Raw genomic sequence first — 21,549 nt, forward strand, 5'->3', positions numbered from 1 at the left:
AAGGGTCGAATCCAAGCTACGGCTGCCAGCCTATGCCACAGCTACAGCAACACCGGATCCAAGCCACACCTGTGACCTTCACAGCAGCTTATGGCAATGTCAGATCCCTAACTCACTGAGTGAGACCAGGGATCAAATCCACATCCTCACAAAGACAACGTCAGGTCCTTAATCCACTAAGCCACAACAGGAACTCCAAGGTTAGCAATTTTTAAAACTATAGAAAATGCTCACAATATAACGTCATGAATAGAAAAAGATCTTGGCTATTGTGAACAGTGCTGCTTTGAACATAGCATCTGTCTTTCTGAATAAATGTTTTGTCTGGATATATGCCAGGAATGAGATTGCTGGATCATATAGTAGTTCTACATTTAGTTTTCTAAGGTACCTCCATACTGTTTTCCATAGTGGTTGTACCAATTTACATTCCCACCAGTAGGAAAAGAGGGTACCCTTTTCTCCACACCCTCTCCAACATTATCCATCAATGGATGGATAAAGAAGATGTGATACATATATACAATGGAATACTACTCAGCCATAAAAAAGGACAAAATAATGCCATTTGCAGCAACATGGATGGAACTAGAGATTCTCATACTCAGTGAAGCAGTCAAAAAGAGAAAGACAAATACCATATGCTATCACTGATTTTTGGAATCTAAAATATGGCACAGATGATCCTATTTACAAAACAGAAACAGGAAACACCCAAGGAGAACAGACTTGTGGTTGCCAGGGTGTGGGGGGAGGGAGTGGGATGGGCAGGGAGTTTGGGCTTGGTGGATACAAACTGTTACATTTGGAATGGATGGGCAATGGGCCGCTACTGTACAGGACAGGGAACTGTGTGTGATTAGGTCATTTTGCTGCACAAGAAAAATTAAAAGAAACACTGTAAATCGACTACAGTTGAACAACAACAACAACAAATAGAAAATGCATGTTAAGAAGCTCTATATACCATTTGATTCGAACTTTGTTAAAAAAGAAAACCAACCATATTAGCTATGTCTGTTACATTGTTTGGGCTTATGTGTAATTATTACTATACTAAGATTATAAGAAAAAAACATCAAAATGCTAAAAAATATTATCTCTATTCAGTGGACTGATGAGTGATTTTTTGTTCATGTTTTATTGCATATTCCAAATGTTCTACCACCAGTACTCATCTTATAATTAGAAAGCAATTATTAAAATATAAAAATATAATAGAATAATGTTGACCTTTTAAGGGTGGTTTCAAAAGAATGATTAAAATGAAGAGTCAGGAGCTCCCATCATGGCACAGTGGAAATGAATCCAACTAGAACCATGAGGTTGCGGGTTCAATCCCTGGCCTCACTCATGGGTTAAGGATTGGGCTTTGCCATGAGCTGTGGTGTAGGTCGCAGATGCGGCTTGGATCTGGTGTTGCTGTGGCTGTGGTGTAGGCCGGCAGCTGTAGCTCCAATTCGACCCCCTAGCCTGGGAACACCCATATGCCACAGGTGCAGCCCTAAAAAGATAAAAGACAAAAACAAAAACAAAAAAAAACAAGAATCAATTTATAAGACACTAAGGAATTGAGTGAATGAGAAGAGTTAATAAGACCAGTAAGTAGAGGAGTTCCCGTTGTGGCTCAGTCGTTAATGAACCCGACTAGGAACCATGAGGTTGCAGGTTCGATCCCTGGCCTTGCTCAGTGGGTTAAGGATCCGGCGTTGCCGTGAGCTGCGGTGTAGGTTGCAGACGCGGCTCGGATCCCGCATTGCTGTGGCCCTGGCATAGGCTGGTGACTACAGCTCCAATTAGACTCCTAGCCTGGGAACCTCCTTATGCCCTAGGTGCGGCCCTAGGAAAAGACAAAAAAAAAAAAAGTCCAGTGAGTAGAGATTCTTCCCTTAAGAAATTTATGTAGGAAAGGAAAAAAACTATACAGCAGGATTGAGGGTTGATTATTTCTATTCTTTGAAAGACTGGGGAAGACTTGATAATATCTGCACATAGGGCAAAAAAGCTAGTACAAGAGAGGCAAAGATTTAAACAGCAAAAAATGAGGCAATATAGCTAAGCAGGAAGAGACTAGAGCCCAAAGAAATATTTATCTTTCTTAAAGGATGAGAAAAACTTCTGGAAATACATTATATCACTTATGTTCATTTACATGGTGTCTTATACTTTTTCAAACTGCTTTCACATTATAAAATTAAAGCTACCTATTAAAGAGACCAATGTTTTTCATTTTACGTATATCAGAAAAGGAGTTCAGAGATGTAAAGCAGAAGTTTAAAATTAGATTTTGAAAGATTTTTACACAATGACTTTCTATATTTTATATTCTAGGAAAATAAAGTACCAAAAAAAAAATCAAGATAACCAAAATCACACCAAAACTATTTAATGTCAGAGTCAGGACTACAACCCAGATTCCTCAATAGTCACTGCACATCTTAATGAGACCATAGACATTTAACACAGATATTTAGGTAAGTTTGTTATCTTTTGCAAGAAAGTTTTTCTTTTATAAACACCTTGTACCTACATAATCAAAAGCACTTCATTATAATTTTATAATAAAGCTATTACAAATTAAGTTCCAGAGAGTCAAACTTCTTAAAAGATATTTCAGATAATGACATAGTTATGAGACTCAAGTATCTAAGGCCATAGACCTAATGAAAGATCTCTTCACTGAAATTCAATATTTCAAACTTAAGTTACAAAGAGAATTTGAAGAAATACCACTTAGACAACCTCACACTTCTCCGTAAAATAGATGGCCTTTGTTTAGATGAGTTCAGGCAGTCTGTAACATACATTATGGGAATTATAAAAAAGTATAAAAAAGATTTAAAAATTAATACTAAATGACCCTAATTAGAAATTCTACTTAAATTTGTAGTATACTCAATGTCTACTTTTATGATTTGCACTAGTAACATTTGGCAGCTTAAAAATAGGAGTTACCGGCGTGGCACAGGGGAAACGAATCTGACTAGGAACCATGAGGTTGTGGATTCGATCCCTGGCCTTGCTCAGTAGGTTAAGGACCTGGCGTTGCCATGAGCCGTGGTGTAGGTCACAGATGCGACTTGGATCTCATGTTGCTGTTGCTGTGGCTGTGGTATAAGCTGGCAGCTGTAGCTCCTACTGGACCCCTAGCCTGGGAACCTCCATATGCTACAGGTGTAGTCCTAAAAAGAAAAAAAAAAAAAAAAAAAGAGTGGAGGGGAAGGGAGTGGGATGGACTGGGAGTCTGGAGTTAATAGATGCAAACTATTGCCTTTGGAATGGGTAAACAATGAAATCCTGCTGTACAGCCCTGGAAACTATATGTAGTCACTTATGATGGAGAATGATAACGTGAGAAAAATAATGTATATATGTATGCATGACTGGGTCACTTTGCTGTACAGTAGAAAATTGATAACAGAAAAAATGAAAATCATTTAAATTATTTTTAAAAAGTGAAAAAGCAAACAATGGGGATCACCCATGCTTAGAGACTATAAGGAAGAAAAGGTATAAAGCCATGGTAGTGTGGGGATTATACTGCGATAAGTGGTTAACTATGGGTAGGGTAGCCAAAAAGGTGTCAGTCTAGAGAATTGGGAAGGAAAAGAGAATGGGAGTTCAAGAAAATTTAATATCACATAACTACTGCTTAAAACTCAGATATAATTCAAATACCATAAAATTCACCATTTTAAGTGCACATTTCAGTAGTTTTTAGTATGTTCACAAGGTTATGCAACCATCACGACTCTAATTCTAGCACATTTTTATCACACCAAAAAGAAAATTCCATACCCATTAATAGTAACTCTCCGTTCTTCCTCCTCCCACTAATCTACTTCAGATGTGCCTCTATAGACTTGTCTATTTTTAGACACTTCATATAAATGAAATCATACAATATGTTGTGACCTTCTGTGTCTGGTTCCTTTCTCTCGGCATAATGTCTTCAAGGTTCGTTCATGTTGTAACATGTATCAGGACTTCTTTCCTTTTTATAGCTGGATTAAGATTCCATTGTATGGATAGACCACATCTTGTCCATCTTGATGGACGTTTGTGCTGTTTCCACCTTTTGGCTATTGTAAATAATGCTTCTTTAAATATTCATGTGTAAGTTTTTGTATGGACATTGCTGGGTGATATGTTATAACTCTATGTTTAGATTTTTTAGGAAATTACAAACTTTTTAAAAATTTTAAAATTGTGCAGTCACTGCACAAATCAGGGGTTAGATAACACCTCCATCATATCACATAATTATATATATATATATATATTTTTTTTTTTTTGCTATTTCTTTGGGCCGCTTCCGGGGCATATGGAGGTTCCCAGGCTAGGGGTCGAATTGGAGCTGTAGCCGCTGGTCTACGCCAGAGCCACAGCAACGCGGGATCCATGCAGCGTCTGCAACCTACACCACAGCTCACGGCAACGCTGGATCGTTAACCCACTGAGCAAGGGCAGGGATTGAACCCGCAACCTCATGGTTCCTAGTAGGATTCATTAACCACTGTGCCACGACAGGAACTGCACATAATTATATTTTTAACTCAATGAATTTTATTACATTTATAGTTGTACAACAATCATCACAACCAAATTCTGTAACATTTCCATCCCAAACCCCCAGCCCATCTCCCAACCCGTCTCCTTCGGAAACCATAAGTTTGTCAAAGTCTGTGAGTCAATTTTGGTTCTGCAAAGTTCATTGTGTCCTTTTTTTAGATCACACATGTAAGTGATAGCATATGACACTGGTGTCTGTCTAACTTCACTTTGCATGATAATTTCTAGGTCCATCCATGTTGCTGCAAAGGCCATTATTTCTTTCCTTTTTTAGGGCCGAATAATAGTCCATTGTGTATATGTACCACGTCTTTAACCACTTCTCTGTTAATGGACAGTCAGGTTGTTTCCATGTCTTGGCTATTGTATATAGTGCTGCAATGAACACCAGGGTACATGTATCTTTTCAAGTCATGGTTTTCTCTGGATAGATGCCCAGGAGTGGGATTGCTGGATCATATGGTAATTTTATTTTTAGTTTTCTGAGGAATCTCCATACTGTTTTCCACAGTGGTTGCATCAATTTACACTCCCAAGCATTCATTGTTTGGCCAGTGTAAGGTGGTAGGTAGCTCATAGTAGTTTTGATTTACATTTCTCTAATAATTAGTGATTTTCATAATTTAGTGATTTTCATGTGTTTTTTGGCCATCTGTATGTCTTCTTTGGAGAAATGTCTGTTTAGATCTTCTGCCCATTTTTTTGTTGGGGTTGTTTTTTGGTATTGAGTTACAGGAGGCGTTTATAAATTTTGGAGCTTAATCCCTTGTCAGTCACTTCATTTGCAAGTATTTTCTCACATTCTGTGGGCTGTCTTTTTGTTTAGGGTTTCCTTTGCTGTGCAGAAACTTTGAAGTTTACTTAGGTCTCATTTGTTTATTTTTGTTTTTACTGTCATTACTCTAGGAGGTGGATCTGAGAAGAAGTTGCTGTAGTTTATGTCAGAGAGTGTTCCGCCTGTTTTCCTCTAAGAGTTTTACAGTATCCGGTCTTATATTTATGTCTTTAATCCATTTTGAGTTTATTTTTGTGTATGGTGCTAGGAAATGTTCTAATTTCATTCTTTTACATGTAGCTGTCCAGTTTTCCCAGCACCACTTATTGAAGAGACTATCTTTTCTCCATTGCATATTCTGGCCTCCTCAATCATAGATTAGTCAACTGTAGGTGTCTTTTTACTTTCTTGGCAGTATTCTTTGAAGCATAAAAGTTTTTAATATCAAGTCCAAATTATCTATTTTCCTTTTTTTTTTTTACTTTAAATGACATATCTAAGAAAATATTGCCTAATCCAAGGTCTTGAAGATTTACATCTATGTTTTCTTCTAAGAGTTTCAGTTTTAGGTCTTAGATTTAGGTCTTTGATCTATTTTGAGTTAACTTTTGTATATACTGTCATAAGACCACCTCTTAAAATGTGCTAAATGGGAGTTCCCGTCATGGCACAGTGGAAATGAATCTGACTAGGAACCATGAGGTTGCGGGTTCAATCCCTGCCCTCGTTCAGTGGGTTAAGGATCCAGTGCTGCCTTGAGCTGTGGTGCAGGTCACAGACACAGCTCGGATCTGGTGTTGCTGTGGCTGTGGTGTAGGCCGGCAGCTATAGTTCTGATTCAGCCTCTAGCCTGGGAACCTCCATATGGCGCAGGTGCGGGCCCCCCGGCCCCCAAAAATGTGCTCAATGGCTAACCATAAGGTCTACTCAGGAAAATGATACTCAAAATGCCCTTTCTTCTCATATCTGCCAGATTCGTTACCATAGACAACTAACATTTTCTACTACAGAGATGAAAGGGATATGGTAAACCAAGAGGTCAGAGATGGAGCAACAGGCGCCTGGCTGATACTCACTGAAGGGAAACGACAATTCAAGCATTTTAAGCCAGAGCAGGTACAAGGTGGGCCAGCTCCCAATGATTACTGAATAAAAGCCCCTCAAACAGGGTTATGAGCCATTTCTCAGGATCACTAATAAGAAGAGTTGTCCATCCCCCCCCCCCTTTTTTTGCTTTTTAGGACCCAACCTTCAGCATATTCCAGGGCTAGGAGTCAAATCTGAGCTACAGCTGCCAGCCTACACCACAGCCGCAGCAACATGGGATCCAAGCTGTATCTGTGACCTACACCACACCTCACAGCACACAGGATCCTCAACCCACTGAGCGAGGCCAGGGATCGAACCCTCATCCTCATGATCACTAGTTGGGTTCTTAACCTGCTGAGCAACAACGAGAACTCCCATTTCTCCCTCTTTTACCTACCCAAGTTCAAGAGGAAGAAAAATATATCAAGGTTCATGTCCTCTCCATCCTCTTCTCTTTCGTATTAAATCTTGAACATATTCTCAATAGTGAAGTATGATTAGATAAATTTAATGGGGAAAAGAGTAAATAAATATCAAGGAAATAAAAGCATACAAATTCATTTATTCTTTTCTCTTTTTTTTGGCCACACAAGTGGCATGTGGAGGTTCCTGGGCCAGGGATCAAACCTGAGCCACAGCAGTGACAACACCAGATCCTTAACCTGTTGAGCCGCCAGAGAAGTCTGATTTTATCTTTTGATCTTCAATCTTCTCTTCATAAAAAAAATTTTTGGCCACACCCAAAGCATGTGGAAGTTCCTGGGCCAGGGATCAAATTGTGCCACAGAAGCGACCCAAACTGCTGCAGTGACAATGCTGGATCCTTAACCCTCTGTACCACAAGGGAACTCCTCTTCATAAAATCTTGCCAAGTGTTATGCAAACTTTGCAGTAAGACACTATCAGAATGTATCAAGAGCTTGAGGACTAAGTGTGAACTCACAGGATAACCAATGACCTAAGTGCACAAACTCTTCCCTTACTTCTAAACTTAACATCAGAAGCTGAGGTAAGTCTCAGTTTCCTCATCTGTGAAACCGAAATGGTGATAACTTATGTCTGACCTACCTCTTGAGAATGAATGAGGTCATGTCAACAAAATGAGCTCCTGGGAGAAAAAGTGTTAGATAAGTAGTGAGCCTTAGCTCTGTTGATCTTGCAAGATATTGTAACAGATTTAAATTTGTGAATATGAAAATCTCAGATTTTAAAAAGATATATTAAGTCAGACATCCAAGAGTTCATCATTGTGAGTTTCTCGCTCAATGATGAGCAAGTCTGGACACATCACACAATCTCTCTCATGTATGAAAAGCACCACTCCTCACTTCCATTCCCAACAAATTCACAAAAGGGACAAAACTAAACTTTTTTCTTTTTTAAGTCTCCCTGATGCCAAAACAGCAGAACACAGGGAAGTGGCAAAAACTTAACTATCATAACAATATAACCAAACATCAACAGCTAAGCTTTCTTCCCTACTTTCAAGGGCTGGTATTCCTACCTAGTCTTTTGAAGAAAAAAAAAAAAAAAAAAAGGCTATAAATTTTCTTACTTGGGAAAAACACATGAACATTTTTAAAAAATGACTATCCAAAATTTATTTTACCAAAGAGTTAAATTATGTCAATAAACATGACAATGTGGAGATATTTATTTATTTATTGATTTTTAAGGGCCGCACCCATGGCATATGGAGGTTCTCAGGCTAGGGATCCAATTAGAACTACAGCTGCCAGCCTACACCACAGCCATAGCAATGCCAGATCCGAGCTACATCTGCAACCAACACCACAGCTCATGGCAACACCGGATCCTCAACTCACTGAGTGAGACCAGGAATTGAACCCGAAATGCGAAGATATTTAAAAGAAGATTTAAAAAGGAATACCCTGGTGGCTCAGCGGGTTAAGGATCCAGAATTGTCACTGCAGCAACTCGGATTGCTGCTGTGTCATGGGTTCCAATTCCTGGCCCGGGAACTTCCACATGCCATGCGTGCAGCCAAAAAAAAAAAAGTTTACTGGACAAAAGTACAAATAATGTTCAGAGAAGAAAGAAAATTTAAAAAGAGAATATAAACTGTTAGGTAGGAAAACAAGGAGATTATCTTTTTTTTTTTTTTTTTGTCTTTTGTTGTTGTTGCTATTTCTTGGGCCACTCCTGCAGCATATGGAGGTTCCCAGGCTAGGGGTCGAATCAGAGCTGTAGCCACCGGCCTACGCCAGAGCCACAGCAACGCGGGATCCGAGCTGCGTCTGCAACCTACACCACAGCTCACGGCAACGCCGGATCGTTAACCCACTGAGCAACGGCAGGGACCGAACCGGCAACCTCGTGGTTCCTAGTCGGATTCGTTAACCACTGCGCCACGACGGGAACTCCCAATCTTGATCACTGTTTATTAGGCTAGCATAAATAAAACACCCAGAAATATGAGCCTGTTTGTTTGTTCTGAATTATTCGGATCCAGAGAAAAAGTACCTTGGTACAACTCTGACAGAACAAATTGAAGAGTAAAGAAAACTGAAGCTGGATGGTTCTACAACAGTACAATTCCCCTAAAGAAAAGACAGATCTTACTTTAGGCACTGAGAGAAATCAGCTGAGCAATGAAGAGATGACACAGCTAACAAATTGAATTCAGAAGCATATTATTCATTTTACACAGGTATGTAATTCTTTAGTACCTGATGGCTAATGAATCAGCCACCAGAGACTTTCTGATGAAGCTAATTAAATAGTCTAAAGACTTGTGAACAGACCAATTTAAAGCAGTTTGCTGAATGCTAAACAAATAACAATAGTAATAAAGGCATAATTAATGGTATATAAGCTAGGGAGCTAAGGGATTCAAATCTCAGTATTGGACAATTTCTTTTGTGAGCTTCAGTGAGTCACTTTTGTCACTAATTAGTAAGAATAAATAGCAGTATTGAGTGGAAGTTAACATTGTAAGCCCTAACAGCTGGAGAGAAGACAAGCTAAAGTTGGCTACTAAATGTTTCTACGAGAAAATGACTCAGTTGAGGACTTGATCTGAAGCACTTCCTCTTTGTACAAAAAGTTGGCCACCTCCACTTTATCACAAGGATATGAAAACAGATTAAATAAATATGCACAAAATTGCTTTAAGCCTTTAAAATAACAAATTAAAACTGAGTCACCATGACACAAACTGTCTAAAGTTTGTATTAGCATAACAAATAGGTGGTTATTCCACAAACTATACTCAATATGATACCTTCTCCCTAGTATTAATAATGATAATAAAACCATTTCCTTGTACGTACATGGCTTTTTACTTTTTTCAAAGCACTTCTAGAATTATCAGTCATGGCATTATGCAAGATTTAACCACTAATTGTACAGGCATGTTAAGTATAGGTTTATGTTGCAGGAAATACTCCTATCCCCTCCCTAGTGTTAATAACATACTCCCTTTTATTTTTATGAATTTCCATTTCTTTCAAAGCATTTTCACACATTTAACTGGAGCAGTGGCATTAAAAGTGATCTTTCCATACATGCAATTCTATGCAATACTGTAAGCACTATTTACAACAGCCAAGACATGGAAACAACCTAAATGTCCAACAGAGGGAAGGATTAAAAAAGACATGGGGTGTGTGTGTGTGTGTGTGTGTGTGTGTGTGTGTGTGTGTGTGTTCAGCGGAATATTACTCAGCCATTAAAAAGAATAAAATAATGCCACTTGCAGCAACGTGAATGGACCTAGAGATTATCATAATAAATGAAGAAAGAAAAAGACAAAATATTATGATATTACTTATATGTGGAATCTAAAATACAACATAAATTGATATATCTACAAAACAGAAACAGGCAGAGCTTCCTTGCCTGTCCACTTGCATCTCTCACAAGTATCCTACCCTAATAAATCTATTTTTTGCCTATCAAAAAAAAAAACAAACAAACCAGAAACAGACTCACAGACATAGAGAACAAACTTGTGGTTGCCAAGGGGAGGGGCAGGGGAGGGAAGGATTGGGAATTTGGCATTAACAGAGGCAAACTATCATAATAGGATAGATAAACAAGGTCCTACTGTATAGCACAGGGAACTATATTTAACATCCTAGGATAAACCAAAATGGAAAAGAATACATATATAATGTATATATGTATGTATAACTGAGTCATTTTGCTGTACAAGAGAAATTAACACAAGATTGTTAATAAAATATACTTCAATAAATTTTTTTTTCTTTTTAGAGCTGCACCTGAGGCATATTCCTGGGCTAGGGGTCAAATCGGAGCTGCAGCTGCTGGCCTACACCACAGCCACAGCAACATGGAATCTGAGCAGCATCTGCAACCTACATCACAGCTCACAGTAATGCTGGATCCTTAACCCACTGAGCGAGGCCAAGGATCAAACCTGCTCCTCATGGTTACTAGTTGGGTTCTTAACCTGGTGAGCCACAACAAGAACTCCTCAATAAAAATTTTTTTAGAAGAATTATATTTCCATTCTTTGCATAATCTCAACAGCATAATTCCAAAAAGGAAGAGAACTAAAGATTGATAAATACACTAGATGAATTTGAGGGAGTCAACTCATGATTCTTAAAGTTGAATTCAGATTTCCTGAAAATCTTAGAACTGGAGCAAACTCTCCAGGTCAGTAAGCTGGTTCTCCCTTTCTTTTAAACACAGGCTTTGAGAAAAAGTAGAATTAAATGATTAAGATATTTTCAATATGAGACTAAGGGAAGAATCATGTTCACCACTGAAGCCCTCTGTGTCAAGCACAAAGCTCAGTGCATAGTAAATGCTCAACAAATCGTCATTTTGATTATTGCTACAGGGAGAACATTCTATTCAAGCTTCCACGGAATATCTGTTACAGAGCTAAGAACAAAAATCTCAATTTATTTTTTGTTTTATTACTTTTCCTCCACAATTATTGCTTTCAAATGTGTGCACACCAAGCAACATGTAAACAAATTAGGACCATAGAGCAAAAAGCTGAGATCTGTTAAGAATCCAGGATACAGACAACCTGAAGGTAGATTCAGAGGGCCAAGACAATTTCACACCTCACAACTGTTAACAAGCAAACTTTTAAGTCCCCATGCTTAAACTAAACATCACTTCAAAAAAGAAGTTTCAGGGGAGTTCCCATTGTGGCGCAGCAAAAACAAATTCTCTTAGGAACCATGAGGTTGCAGGTTCCATCCCTGGCCTAGCTCAGTGGATTAAGGATCTGGAGTTGCCGTGAGCTGTGGTGTAGGTCATACACGTGACCCAGATCCTGCATTGCTGTGGCTGCGGTATAGGCCAGCAGCTATAGCTCTGATTTAACCCTTAGCCTGGGAACCTCCATATGCTGTCCATGTAGCCCTAACAAGCAAAAAGTAAAATAAAATAAAATAAAAAAGAAGTTTCAAAGGTAGAATTATTTCCTACATGTTTACATCTTTAGAGTCTTTCATCTAGTGAGTTCCAAAAAAATAGTTTCCTCTTTTGCTTTGATATAGCTAAGACAAAGGAAGATACTTTGGCCTATGCAGTAATTAAGTTGAAATGAAATTTTAAATTGATTATATTTTATTTTATTTTTATTTATTTATTTATTTTTGTCTTTTTGCCTTTTCTAGGGCCACTCATGTGGCTTGTGGAGGTTCCCAGGCTAAGGGTCTAATCAGAGCTGTAGCCATTGGCCTATACCAGAGCCACAGCAACGCAGGATCCCAGTCAAGTCTGCGACCTACACCACAGCTCACAGCAATGCTGGATCCTCAACCCACTGAGCAAGGCCAGGGATCGAACACGCAACCTCACGGTTCCTAGTCAGATTTGTTAACCACTGAGCCACAACAGGAACTCCTAAATTGATTATATTTTAAAAAGCATTAAGAAACCTGGCCATATCAGAGTTCTCTTATGGTGCCATGGGTTAAGGATCTGGCAGTGTCACTGCAGCAGCTTGGGTCGCTGCTGTGGTACAGGTTAGATCCCTGGCCTAGGAACTTGATTATGCCACAGGTGTAGCCAAGGAAAAAAAGAAAAGAAAACGTGCCATTTGAAAAAGTCCAATGGCGGCAGAGCCTCCTTGCCTGCCTGCTTGCATCTCTCACAAGCGTCCTATCTTAATAAATCTATTTCTTGCCTATCACTTTGTCTCTTGCTGAATTCCTTCTATGTGGAGGCAAGAAGAACCTGAACCTCAAACTAAAACCCGCAACAAACCAAAGAACTATTTGATGAAGCATTTATTCTTCATTCTGGGAAGAAGGACCACGAGAACCAGGCCTGGGGCCACTAACATCAGCTTTGAAAGACAGTGTAACCTTGCAAGCTTGCCTCTACCCTGATACTTATCTTCAGCCTGATTTATTTTTTCCACTCCCCAAACTATAACCACCTTCTAATCTCTCCCAAGGGGGGCACAGTCTTTAAGGCAGTATCCTGCTATGGCCCCATTTGCCTGGCAAAGCAATAAAGATATCGCTTTCTCCTTCACCCCCCAAAATAAAAAAATTTTAAAAATCAAAAAGTCCGGGAGTTCCCGTCATGGCCCAGTGGTTAACAAATCCGACTAGAAACCACGAGGTTGCGGGTTCGATCCCTGGCCTTGCTTGTGGGTTAAGGATCTGGCATTGCCGTGAGCTGTGGTGTAGGTTGCAGACGCGACTCGGATCCTGAGTTGCTGTGGCTCTGGTGTAGGCCGGCAGCTACAGCTCTGATTAGACCCCTAGCCTGGGAACCTCCATATGCCACAGGAGCGGCCCTAGAAAAGACAGGAAAAAAAAAAAAAAAAAAAAAAAAAAAGTCCAATGGCGGTATATCTCACCAACATTTATATATAACATTATACTATTCTAATGTAGCTTTTTTATTACCTCTATATTTAATATGTAGCATATTTTCTTAAAGCAATGACAAATGTTTTTTTAAAAACCCACCAAAATCTACTTACATCCCAGATTTAGTTGGGGAAAGTTTCTTTTAAAAGGTTATTTTTGGGGGTGGGGAGATGCACTGAGGGTTTGGGATGGAAATGCTATAAAATTTAGTTGTGATGATCATTGTACAATTATAAATGTAATAAAATTCATTGAGTAATAACAAAAAAGTAATTTTGGGGAGTTTCCCTTGGCTCAAAGGAAATGAACCCAACTAGTATCCAAGAAGATGGGGGTTCAATCCCCAGCCTGGCACAGTGGATTAACAATGTGGTATTGAAGTTATTTTGTAAAATTAACCACTCATTAGGAAAAGACAAGTCCTCTGGATAATAAAAAACCATGAAAGATTAAAATGAAAGCACAATGGTTCTCAGATCCTTTTGGTCTCCTTAATGTATGTCCTTCAGTTTTAGATTATTCTCAAGTCAAAGGAAAGAAGAACTTCTAAAACCAGTCACTGAAAACTCCTAAAGCATACCAACTTTGACATGTGGAAAACACTATTAATACTAGTCTAAATCATTTACAATAAAAACATTCCCCGTACATTATTTCTTTGAGGTAGATGAGAACAAATACTTTACTAAAAATTTTATTTTACATCTGGGAAAGTTTTGCCCAAGGTTGTATCGAGAGAATTCAGAAAAGCTACAGTGACCTAGGTATCTTGTCTTAGGTCTATACAACTTTTCCGTATCTATACAATTTTACAGATCATCTTTCAGTAGGATTTCCAGATAAAATATTGCATGGAACATATATATATATACACACACACACTAAAATATATATACACACACTAAAAAAGTATTCAGTTTATCTGAAATTCAAATTTAAGTGGGCATCTTATATTTTTATTTGCTAAATCTGGCAACCCTTTCAATATACGATGAGTCTGTTTTAGAAAATACCAAACTTACTGTCAGGAAGAGATTCAGTCTTGTGGAAGTTGATAATTCTTTACCTTTTAGGAACTTCTTGAGGACCAAACCACCATAAACACTTCCTGCTGAAACAACTGTAAGAAATAAAATAGAAAGAAATATCACAAAGAGAGCAATTAAATGGATATTACCTAGGAATCACATGGGAGCCTGAAATCACTGTGATAGATACAGAACATTAAAATGATGGCCACTACCAACGAATTCAATAAAAATTGAAATGCCAAAAAAGTACCATAAGCCTACAACAACTGTTTGGGATAGAATAGCTTCTTGGAAACGAGAATCTAACAGCAAGTCTTTTTACCTTTTCACTAGGGATGCTTCTTTGGGTATTACTGTTCCTGATAGAAAAGGATCATAGAAAGACTGCAAACTGTGGGTGGTAACCAGAGCACACCACACCAATAACTCACATTCCAGTACAAGATTCAATTTGAAATTTGGCCTTTCTTTTAACCTCTTTACTCCTGAGTAGAAAATACTTGGAGTTCCTGTTGTGGCACAGCAGGTTAAGGACCCAGCATTGTCTCTGCAATGGCTCAGGTTGCTGCTGAGGCATGGGTTCAATCCCTGGGCCCAGTACAATTGGTTAAGAATCTGGCACTGTTGCAGCTGTGGCATTGGTCACAGCTGCGGTTCAGATTTGATCCCTGCCCTAGGAACCTCCTGCACGTGCAGCCAAAGAAAAAGAAGGAGGAGTTCCTTCGTAGCTCAGCAGTTAACAAACCTGACCCAACTAGGATCCATGAGGATCGATCCCTGACCTTGTTCAGTGGGATAAGGATCCCTCGTTGCTGCGGCTGTGGTATAGGCTGGCGGCTGTAGCTCCAACTCAACCCCTGGCCTGGGAATTTCCAAATGCCACGGGTGCAGCCTTAAAAAGCAAAAAAAAAAAAAAAAAAAAGGAAGAGGAAAAAATGCTTTACTAGACTATCAGGGAAGAATTTTCTGTACCTGGAATTCTAAATATGAACACTAGAACATTTGGAGCAATAATTCTTCAGGGGCAGAGAGGAAGCAGGCAAGTAAGGAAAGATCAGAACCATCTGAAGGCTTTTTTCCCCAAAGAGAACATGTCTTCCCCTAGAGTGATGTGACACCATAGTTCAGAATCTAAGGAGCACTGCCATAGGAACCAATGAAAATGGGTCTATCCCCCAAGAAATACATATTTTTCAGGCAGGGAAAAAAGGTTGACAATCACTGATCTAGAGTGAGAAGCAATATCATTCTCTAAATGTGTGTGGTCCAATACAATAGCTACTAGCTACATGAGACTATTTAAATTTAAATGTAGCTACATTAAATTAAGGGAAAAATTCAGTTCCTCAGTCACACTAGCCACATTTCAAGTGCTCAATACCCAAGTGTGGCTAATGGCTACTGTACTGAATAGCATAAAGAATATTTCCATCACCACAAAAGTTCTAGTGGTTAGCAATGTTCTAGATCTCCAGATTTTGAATAATTATGGGTAAAATGACACATACTTCAAAAAACTTAAGCCCCAGTAGCATGGAACATTTAATTAAAAACAATCTTTTCTTCACATGTAAATCAATGAAATTAGAACACACCCTCACCCCACACACAAAAATATTCAAAATGGCTTAAAGAGTTAAACATAAGACATGATACCATAAAACTCCTAGAAGAGAACACAAGCAGAACATTCTGACATAAAGCATATAAATGTTTTACTAGGTCTGCCTCCCAAGGCAATAAAAATTAAAACAAACAAGTGGGACCTAATCAAACTTACAAGGTTTTGCACAGCAAAAAAAAAAAAACATGAACAAAACAAAAAGCCATACAGAATGAGAAAATATTTGCAAATGGTGCAACTGACAAGGGCTTAATCTCCAAAACATACAAACAACTCATACAATTCAACAGCAGCAACAACAAAAACAAGCCACCCAAATGAAAACCGGGCAGAAGACCTGAGTAGACATTTCTCCAGAGAAGGCATAAGGAAAAGATGATCAACATAACTATTATAGAAATGCAAATCAAACTACAATAAGGTACCACCTCACACTGGTCAGAATAGCCATCATTAATAAGTCCACAAATAACAAAACGCTGGTGAGGATGTGAAGAAAAGGGAACCCTCCTGCTTAACTGGTGGGAATGGGAATGTAAACTGGTACAACCACTATGGAAAACAGTATGGAGGTTCCTCAGAAAACTAAATATAGAATAACTACATGATCCAGCAATCCCACTCCTGGGCATTTATCCAGATTAAACAATAACTCAAGGGAGTTCCCGTTGTGGCCCAGTGGTTAACAAATCCAACTAGGAAACATGAGGTTGCGGGTTCGATCCCTGCTCTTGCTCAGTGGGTTAACGATCCGGCATTGCCGTGCACTGTGGTGTAGACTGCAGATGCGGCTAGGATCCGGTGTTGCTGTGGCTCTGGCGTAGGCCCGTGGCTATGGCTCCAATTAGACCCCTAGCCTGGGAATCTCCATATGCCATGGAAGCGGCCCTAGAAAAGACAAAAAGACAAAAAAAAAAAAAAAACCCACAATAACTCAAAAATATATCTGCATCTCTGGGGAGTTCCTGTCATGGTGCAGTGGTTAACGAACTCAACTAGGAACCACGAGGTTGCAGGTTTGGTCCCTGGCCTTGGGTTAAGGATCCGGAGTTACTGTGAGCTGTGGTGTAGTTTGCAGATGTGGCTCAGATCTGGCTTGCTGTGGCTGTGGCTGATAACTGTGGCTTCCATTCGACCCCTAGCCTGGGAACTTCCATATGCAGCTGGTATGGTCCTAAAAAGACAAAAGAAAAGAAAAAAAAGAAGATATAGAGGTTCCCTTGTGTTGCAGTGGGTTAAAGATTCAGCATTGCCATAGCTGCAACACAGGCTGCAACTGCAGTGTAGGTTCAAGCCCTGGCCCAGAAAGTTCCATATGCCCCAGGTGCAGCCTAAAAAATATAAAAAGAAAAAAAAGACAAAAATACGGTACAAAGGAACCTTTCTACAAAACAGAAACAGACTCACAGATGTAGAGAACAGACTTGTGTTTGCCAAGGGGGAGTGGGGAAGGAGTGGGATGGACTGCGATGGATTGGAGTTAAAATTAAAAAAATCTTTTTTTTTTCTTTTTTTTTTTTTTAACTTAGCTCCTCAACTCAAGAAACACCAAGGGCTTTCTGGCAACTACCAGAAGCTAGGAGAGATGCATAGAATAGATCTCTCCCTCAGAGTCTCCAGAAGGAACCCTATGGAGACCTTGATTTTGGGATCCTGGTCTTCATAACTGTGACAGAATAAATTTACTTTGCTTTAAGCTACCCAGCTTATAATACTTTGATACGGCAGCTGTAGCCATCATCAGAGATTTCAGACCAATGACACCACTCGACTCTTTCAGGTAAAAATAGCCAACTTAACGTACACATCTATTTTTACTCCCTCCTGGAATCTCAATAAAACAACAGAAAAGGGATATTCTTTTAAAAGAATAAACCCACAAAGAAAGAGAATAAGAGACAAAGATGACTGTGATATCAGAAACCTCTTGAAGTAGAGGTGGGAACCAAATAAGAAGAGTCAGTTGAAAAAATGAATTTAAGTAGTCATATCTTCAGATTCCCTCCTCCACTCAGCATTCTAGGGACTAGCCCTCTCTAACCTTGAGAGGGATGCAGAGAGGTTATTCTTCGAAAAGACGGAAGCATGGGTCTCTAGGCTAGAACCAAAGTTGTACTAAAAAAACAAATGGATTGACTCAACATAAACACTGAATGCTGAGATACACAACCCCCTCCTTATACCTCAATCCCAGAATGCTAGCAATCTGGCTTCCTATCTACCTGGTGAAAGACTATGAACATACACATAGAAAAGTCTAGAAAAACATATATTGAATGCTAATAATAATAATCTCAAAGAGTGAGGTTACTGAAAAGTCTCATTTTCCATATGTTTCTGTAATGTTAGAATGTTACATGACAAGTACATATCATCTTTCCTCCTACTAAAAAAATAATAATTACATAAAAAATCAGAGACAATAAACAGAAGAGAAATGCCCCTTATGCTAGGTGGGCTGAAGATGTCTATTAGGCTCAAAATGGATTTCGGTTTCTGGCCAAAAGCTATTGCGGCTCAAATCCTTTGCTTTGAGTGAAATCAACCCTGTCACCTTGGTCACAGTTACTGGACCAGAATCAATGCGTGAGCTGATACAACCACATGCAGACCAACATCACCCTAGCCACGTGCTAACCATCTCTCTCATGAAAGGTGGGAACTCTAACCAATCAGAGTGGTGTCCAAACTCTAATACTCTCTTGAGGATGTTTACTGCTAGGTACACAAAGAGAAGACGGGCCATTCCAGTTCAAGCGAGAAAATGTCTTGCAGAGCTTAAAGTACTGTCCAGTCTCAACTGGGACTCAGGGTGACTCCTCTAAGACTGATGCAACAATTTCATTCCAAAGTATTCTTCAATAAACCTATACACAAACACACACACAAACAGACAAAAAAGTTTATCACTTCCCAAGTTCAAGGAAATCGGTTGTGTCAGGGCCACTCAATGCATCAGCTTCCCAAGAGTATCGGCAAAAATGATGAAAGATTAAGAGCCAAATAGAAGAGATATATATTTTCAAATTAACTGCGAGTTAAATTATCAAAGAACGCACTTCTTTTCTTTCTTTCTTTTTTTTTTAGGGTAGCACATGCAGTACATGGAAGTTCCCAGGCTAGGGGGTCGAATCAGAGATGCAGCTGCCAGCCTACACCACAGCCACAGCAACGCGGGATCCAAGCCACGTCTGCAACCTACACCACAGCTCACAGCAATGCCAGATCCTTTACCCACTGAGCAAGGCCAGGGATGGAACCTGCATCTCCATGGATACTAGTTGGGTTTGTAACTCACTGAGCCACAACGGGAACTCCTCCATTTCCGTTACTTTTTGGCTCTTTCCCAACTACTAAAGGCTAGACATCAAAGAAAGGAGATAAAATTCAATGTAATACAACTTAGCTGTGAAAAAGGAGGTTAAAACCAAGAGCAAGAGTTAGATTGTTTCTGAGCAATTTCAACTCAAACCAGTAAAATAAATAATCCTTTGATAAGAGTCATTCTACTCACCTTTCCTATATGACAGATTTGTAAATCTATCACCAGATACTTATTTCATAATCCTTTAAGTTTAATTTGGGACAAATTTGGACTGATAACATGATAAAAGATTATGACTAACTGAAAACTTTAAATAAACTGTAACATAAATCATAACAAAACAAAGATGGAAATCAGTATTTTCTTCCTTCTCCACTTACTAGTTGTTACACAATGAAGAGTATCTGCCTGGTACTTAGCATTTAACGCGTCTATGGAAATCATTAGCTGTCCTTCTGGCAATGCTCCTTTTGATACTCCTGCTGTTTCACACTTCCAGTGAATTATTAAATATTTCAATATCTGAAAAGGGCACAATTCAAAGAAAGCACAACCTTCTTTAGAAATCATGTAGTAGTAAACTTTTATGATACGGTTAAATTAATAATTCTCATTTCAAAAAAAAATTCTTGCTTGCAAAATGTCAGATTTACATTTGTTCAGAACAAATATTATGTCTAAACAAAAGAAATATCTAGGGGAGTGACATAGAAAAACAGACAGTGAAATTCAACACAATGTCCAAGAGAGAAAATGGAGACCAAAAAATTGCTTTATTCAAAGAGTAAGTTCATCTGGAAATAATAATTTGGAAAAATTAAGTGGGTGTTTGTTTTTCCTGTGTTTTTTTTTTTTCCCTCCCCAAATAAAGGCCAACAAGAAGACTAAGAATGGCATCTGCATATGAAGCATCTTTACCTTCCAGGAGCCAGAATACTAGTCAGGAGCACTGGCTCTGGAGACGGATAACCTGGGTTTGAACCCCTGATGAGCCAAATTCTAGCATGTGGCTTTGGGCAACTTATTTAACTTCTCTGTACCTCAGATTCTTCATTTATAAAAAATGAAGACAAATCTACCAGGTATGGCTGCTGCTGAAGGTAATCAAAATAATATGTGGAGTTCCCACTGCAGCAAAGCAGTTTAGGAATCCAACTGCAGCCACTTGGGTCATTGCAGGTGTGGTTTCCATCCCCAGCTCAGCGCGGTGGGCTAAAAGGTCACAGCTGCAGCTCGGATTCAATCCTTGGGTGGGGAAAACTTCAATGTGCCTCAGCTGCAGCCACTAAAAAACAGTATGTGCACGAGTTCCTGTTGCAGCTCAGTGGTTAACAAATCTGACTAGGAACCATGAGGTTTGTGGGTTTGATCCTTGGCCTTGCTCAGTGGGTTAAGGATCCGGCATTGCCGTGAGCTGTGGTGTTAAGTTGCAGACACAGTTCAGATCCCGCTTTGCTGTGGCTGTGGCGTAGGCCGGCAGCTATAGCTCCGATTCGACCCCTAGCCTGGGAACCTCCATATACCATAGGAGTGGCCTCAGAAAAGGCAAAAAGACCAAACAAACAAACAACCAGTATGTGCAAAATGCTCAACACAGTACGTGGCATTTACTAAGTGCTTAATAAATATTAGCTATTCTTTTTTTTTTTTTTTTTTTTGTCTTTCCTATGGCTGCACCTGTGGCATATGGAGGTTCCCAGGCTAGGGGTCTAATTGGAGCTGTTGCTGCTGGCCTACGCCACAACCACAACACCAGATCCTTAACCCACTGAGCGAGGCCAGGGATTGAGCCCACAACCTCATGGTTCCTAGTCAGATTCCTTAACCACTGAGCGAAGACGGGAACTCCCAACATTCCATCTTGATGCAACAAATTTAAAATAAAATATACTGTATTTAATGTCGTTTACTGTTTATGACAGTAGACACTCACTTCCACACTGAGGTACCATAACGAAAATTACTACTTTTTTTTTTCAAAGGCAGGGAGATCTCAGCGTGAGAACTTGGGAACGAAGATCCTAATTTGTACCAGTTTAGAAGGATGGTTTCCAGGCTTTTCTACAGTCTACCACTTTCCTTCACACATCCTCTGACTTACTGTGCTCCCTCTGCTAAGATTTTCCCAGTTTCTTTATCCATAATGAGAGAACAGTTGGGGAAAGGACACTAGCCTGTGAGTCAGAAGCTCTGGTTCTATCCTAGGTTCTGCCATCTGTAAAATCTAATCCTCCAACTTTCTTTGAAAATGAAGAAGGCAGGGAGACTGGGAGAGGTGCCTGCAGGTCAGCCCCTTGCGG

At 39.4% G+C, this 21,549-nt stretch overlaps 1 protein-coding gene across 27 annotated transcripts in view; it reads right to left on the minus strand.

The window, feature by feature from the left end:
- The window catches only part of TOP6BL (TOP6B like initiator of meiotic double strand breaks), an 89,986-nt gene that overhangs the window by 67,630 nt on the left and 807 nt on the right, over positions 1-21,549 (minus strand). For 10 of the 27 annotated variants that reach the window (XM_085010703.1, XM_085010701.1, XM_085010700.1 and 7 more), the window contains exons 2-3: positions 19,630-19,771; positions 14,336-14,389 (exon numbers count right to left, since the gene is read on the minus strand). In XM_085010703.1, coding sequence (XP_084866829.1) covers positions 14,336-14,389; positions 19,630-19,771 — 196 coding nt within the window. Of the gene's footprint in view, positions 1-14,291; positions 14,390-19,629; positions 19,772-21,549 lie in introns of those variants that run through there. The other 17 variants (XM_085010721.1, XM_085010720.1, XM_085010718.1 and 14 more) reach the window with 3 other exon arrangements.

This window comes from Sus scrofa, chromosome 2, assembly GCF_054392235.1.
Source record: "Sus scrofa isolate SSC_HxYL_T2T_F1_AM1 chromosome 2, Sscrofa_HxYL_maternal_Yorkshire_Landrace_v2.0, whole genome shotgun sequence".
Lineage (NCBI taxonomy): Eukaryota > Metazoa > Chordata > Mammalia > Artiodactyla > Suidae > Sus > Sus scrofa.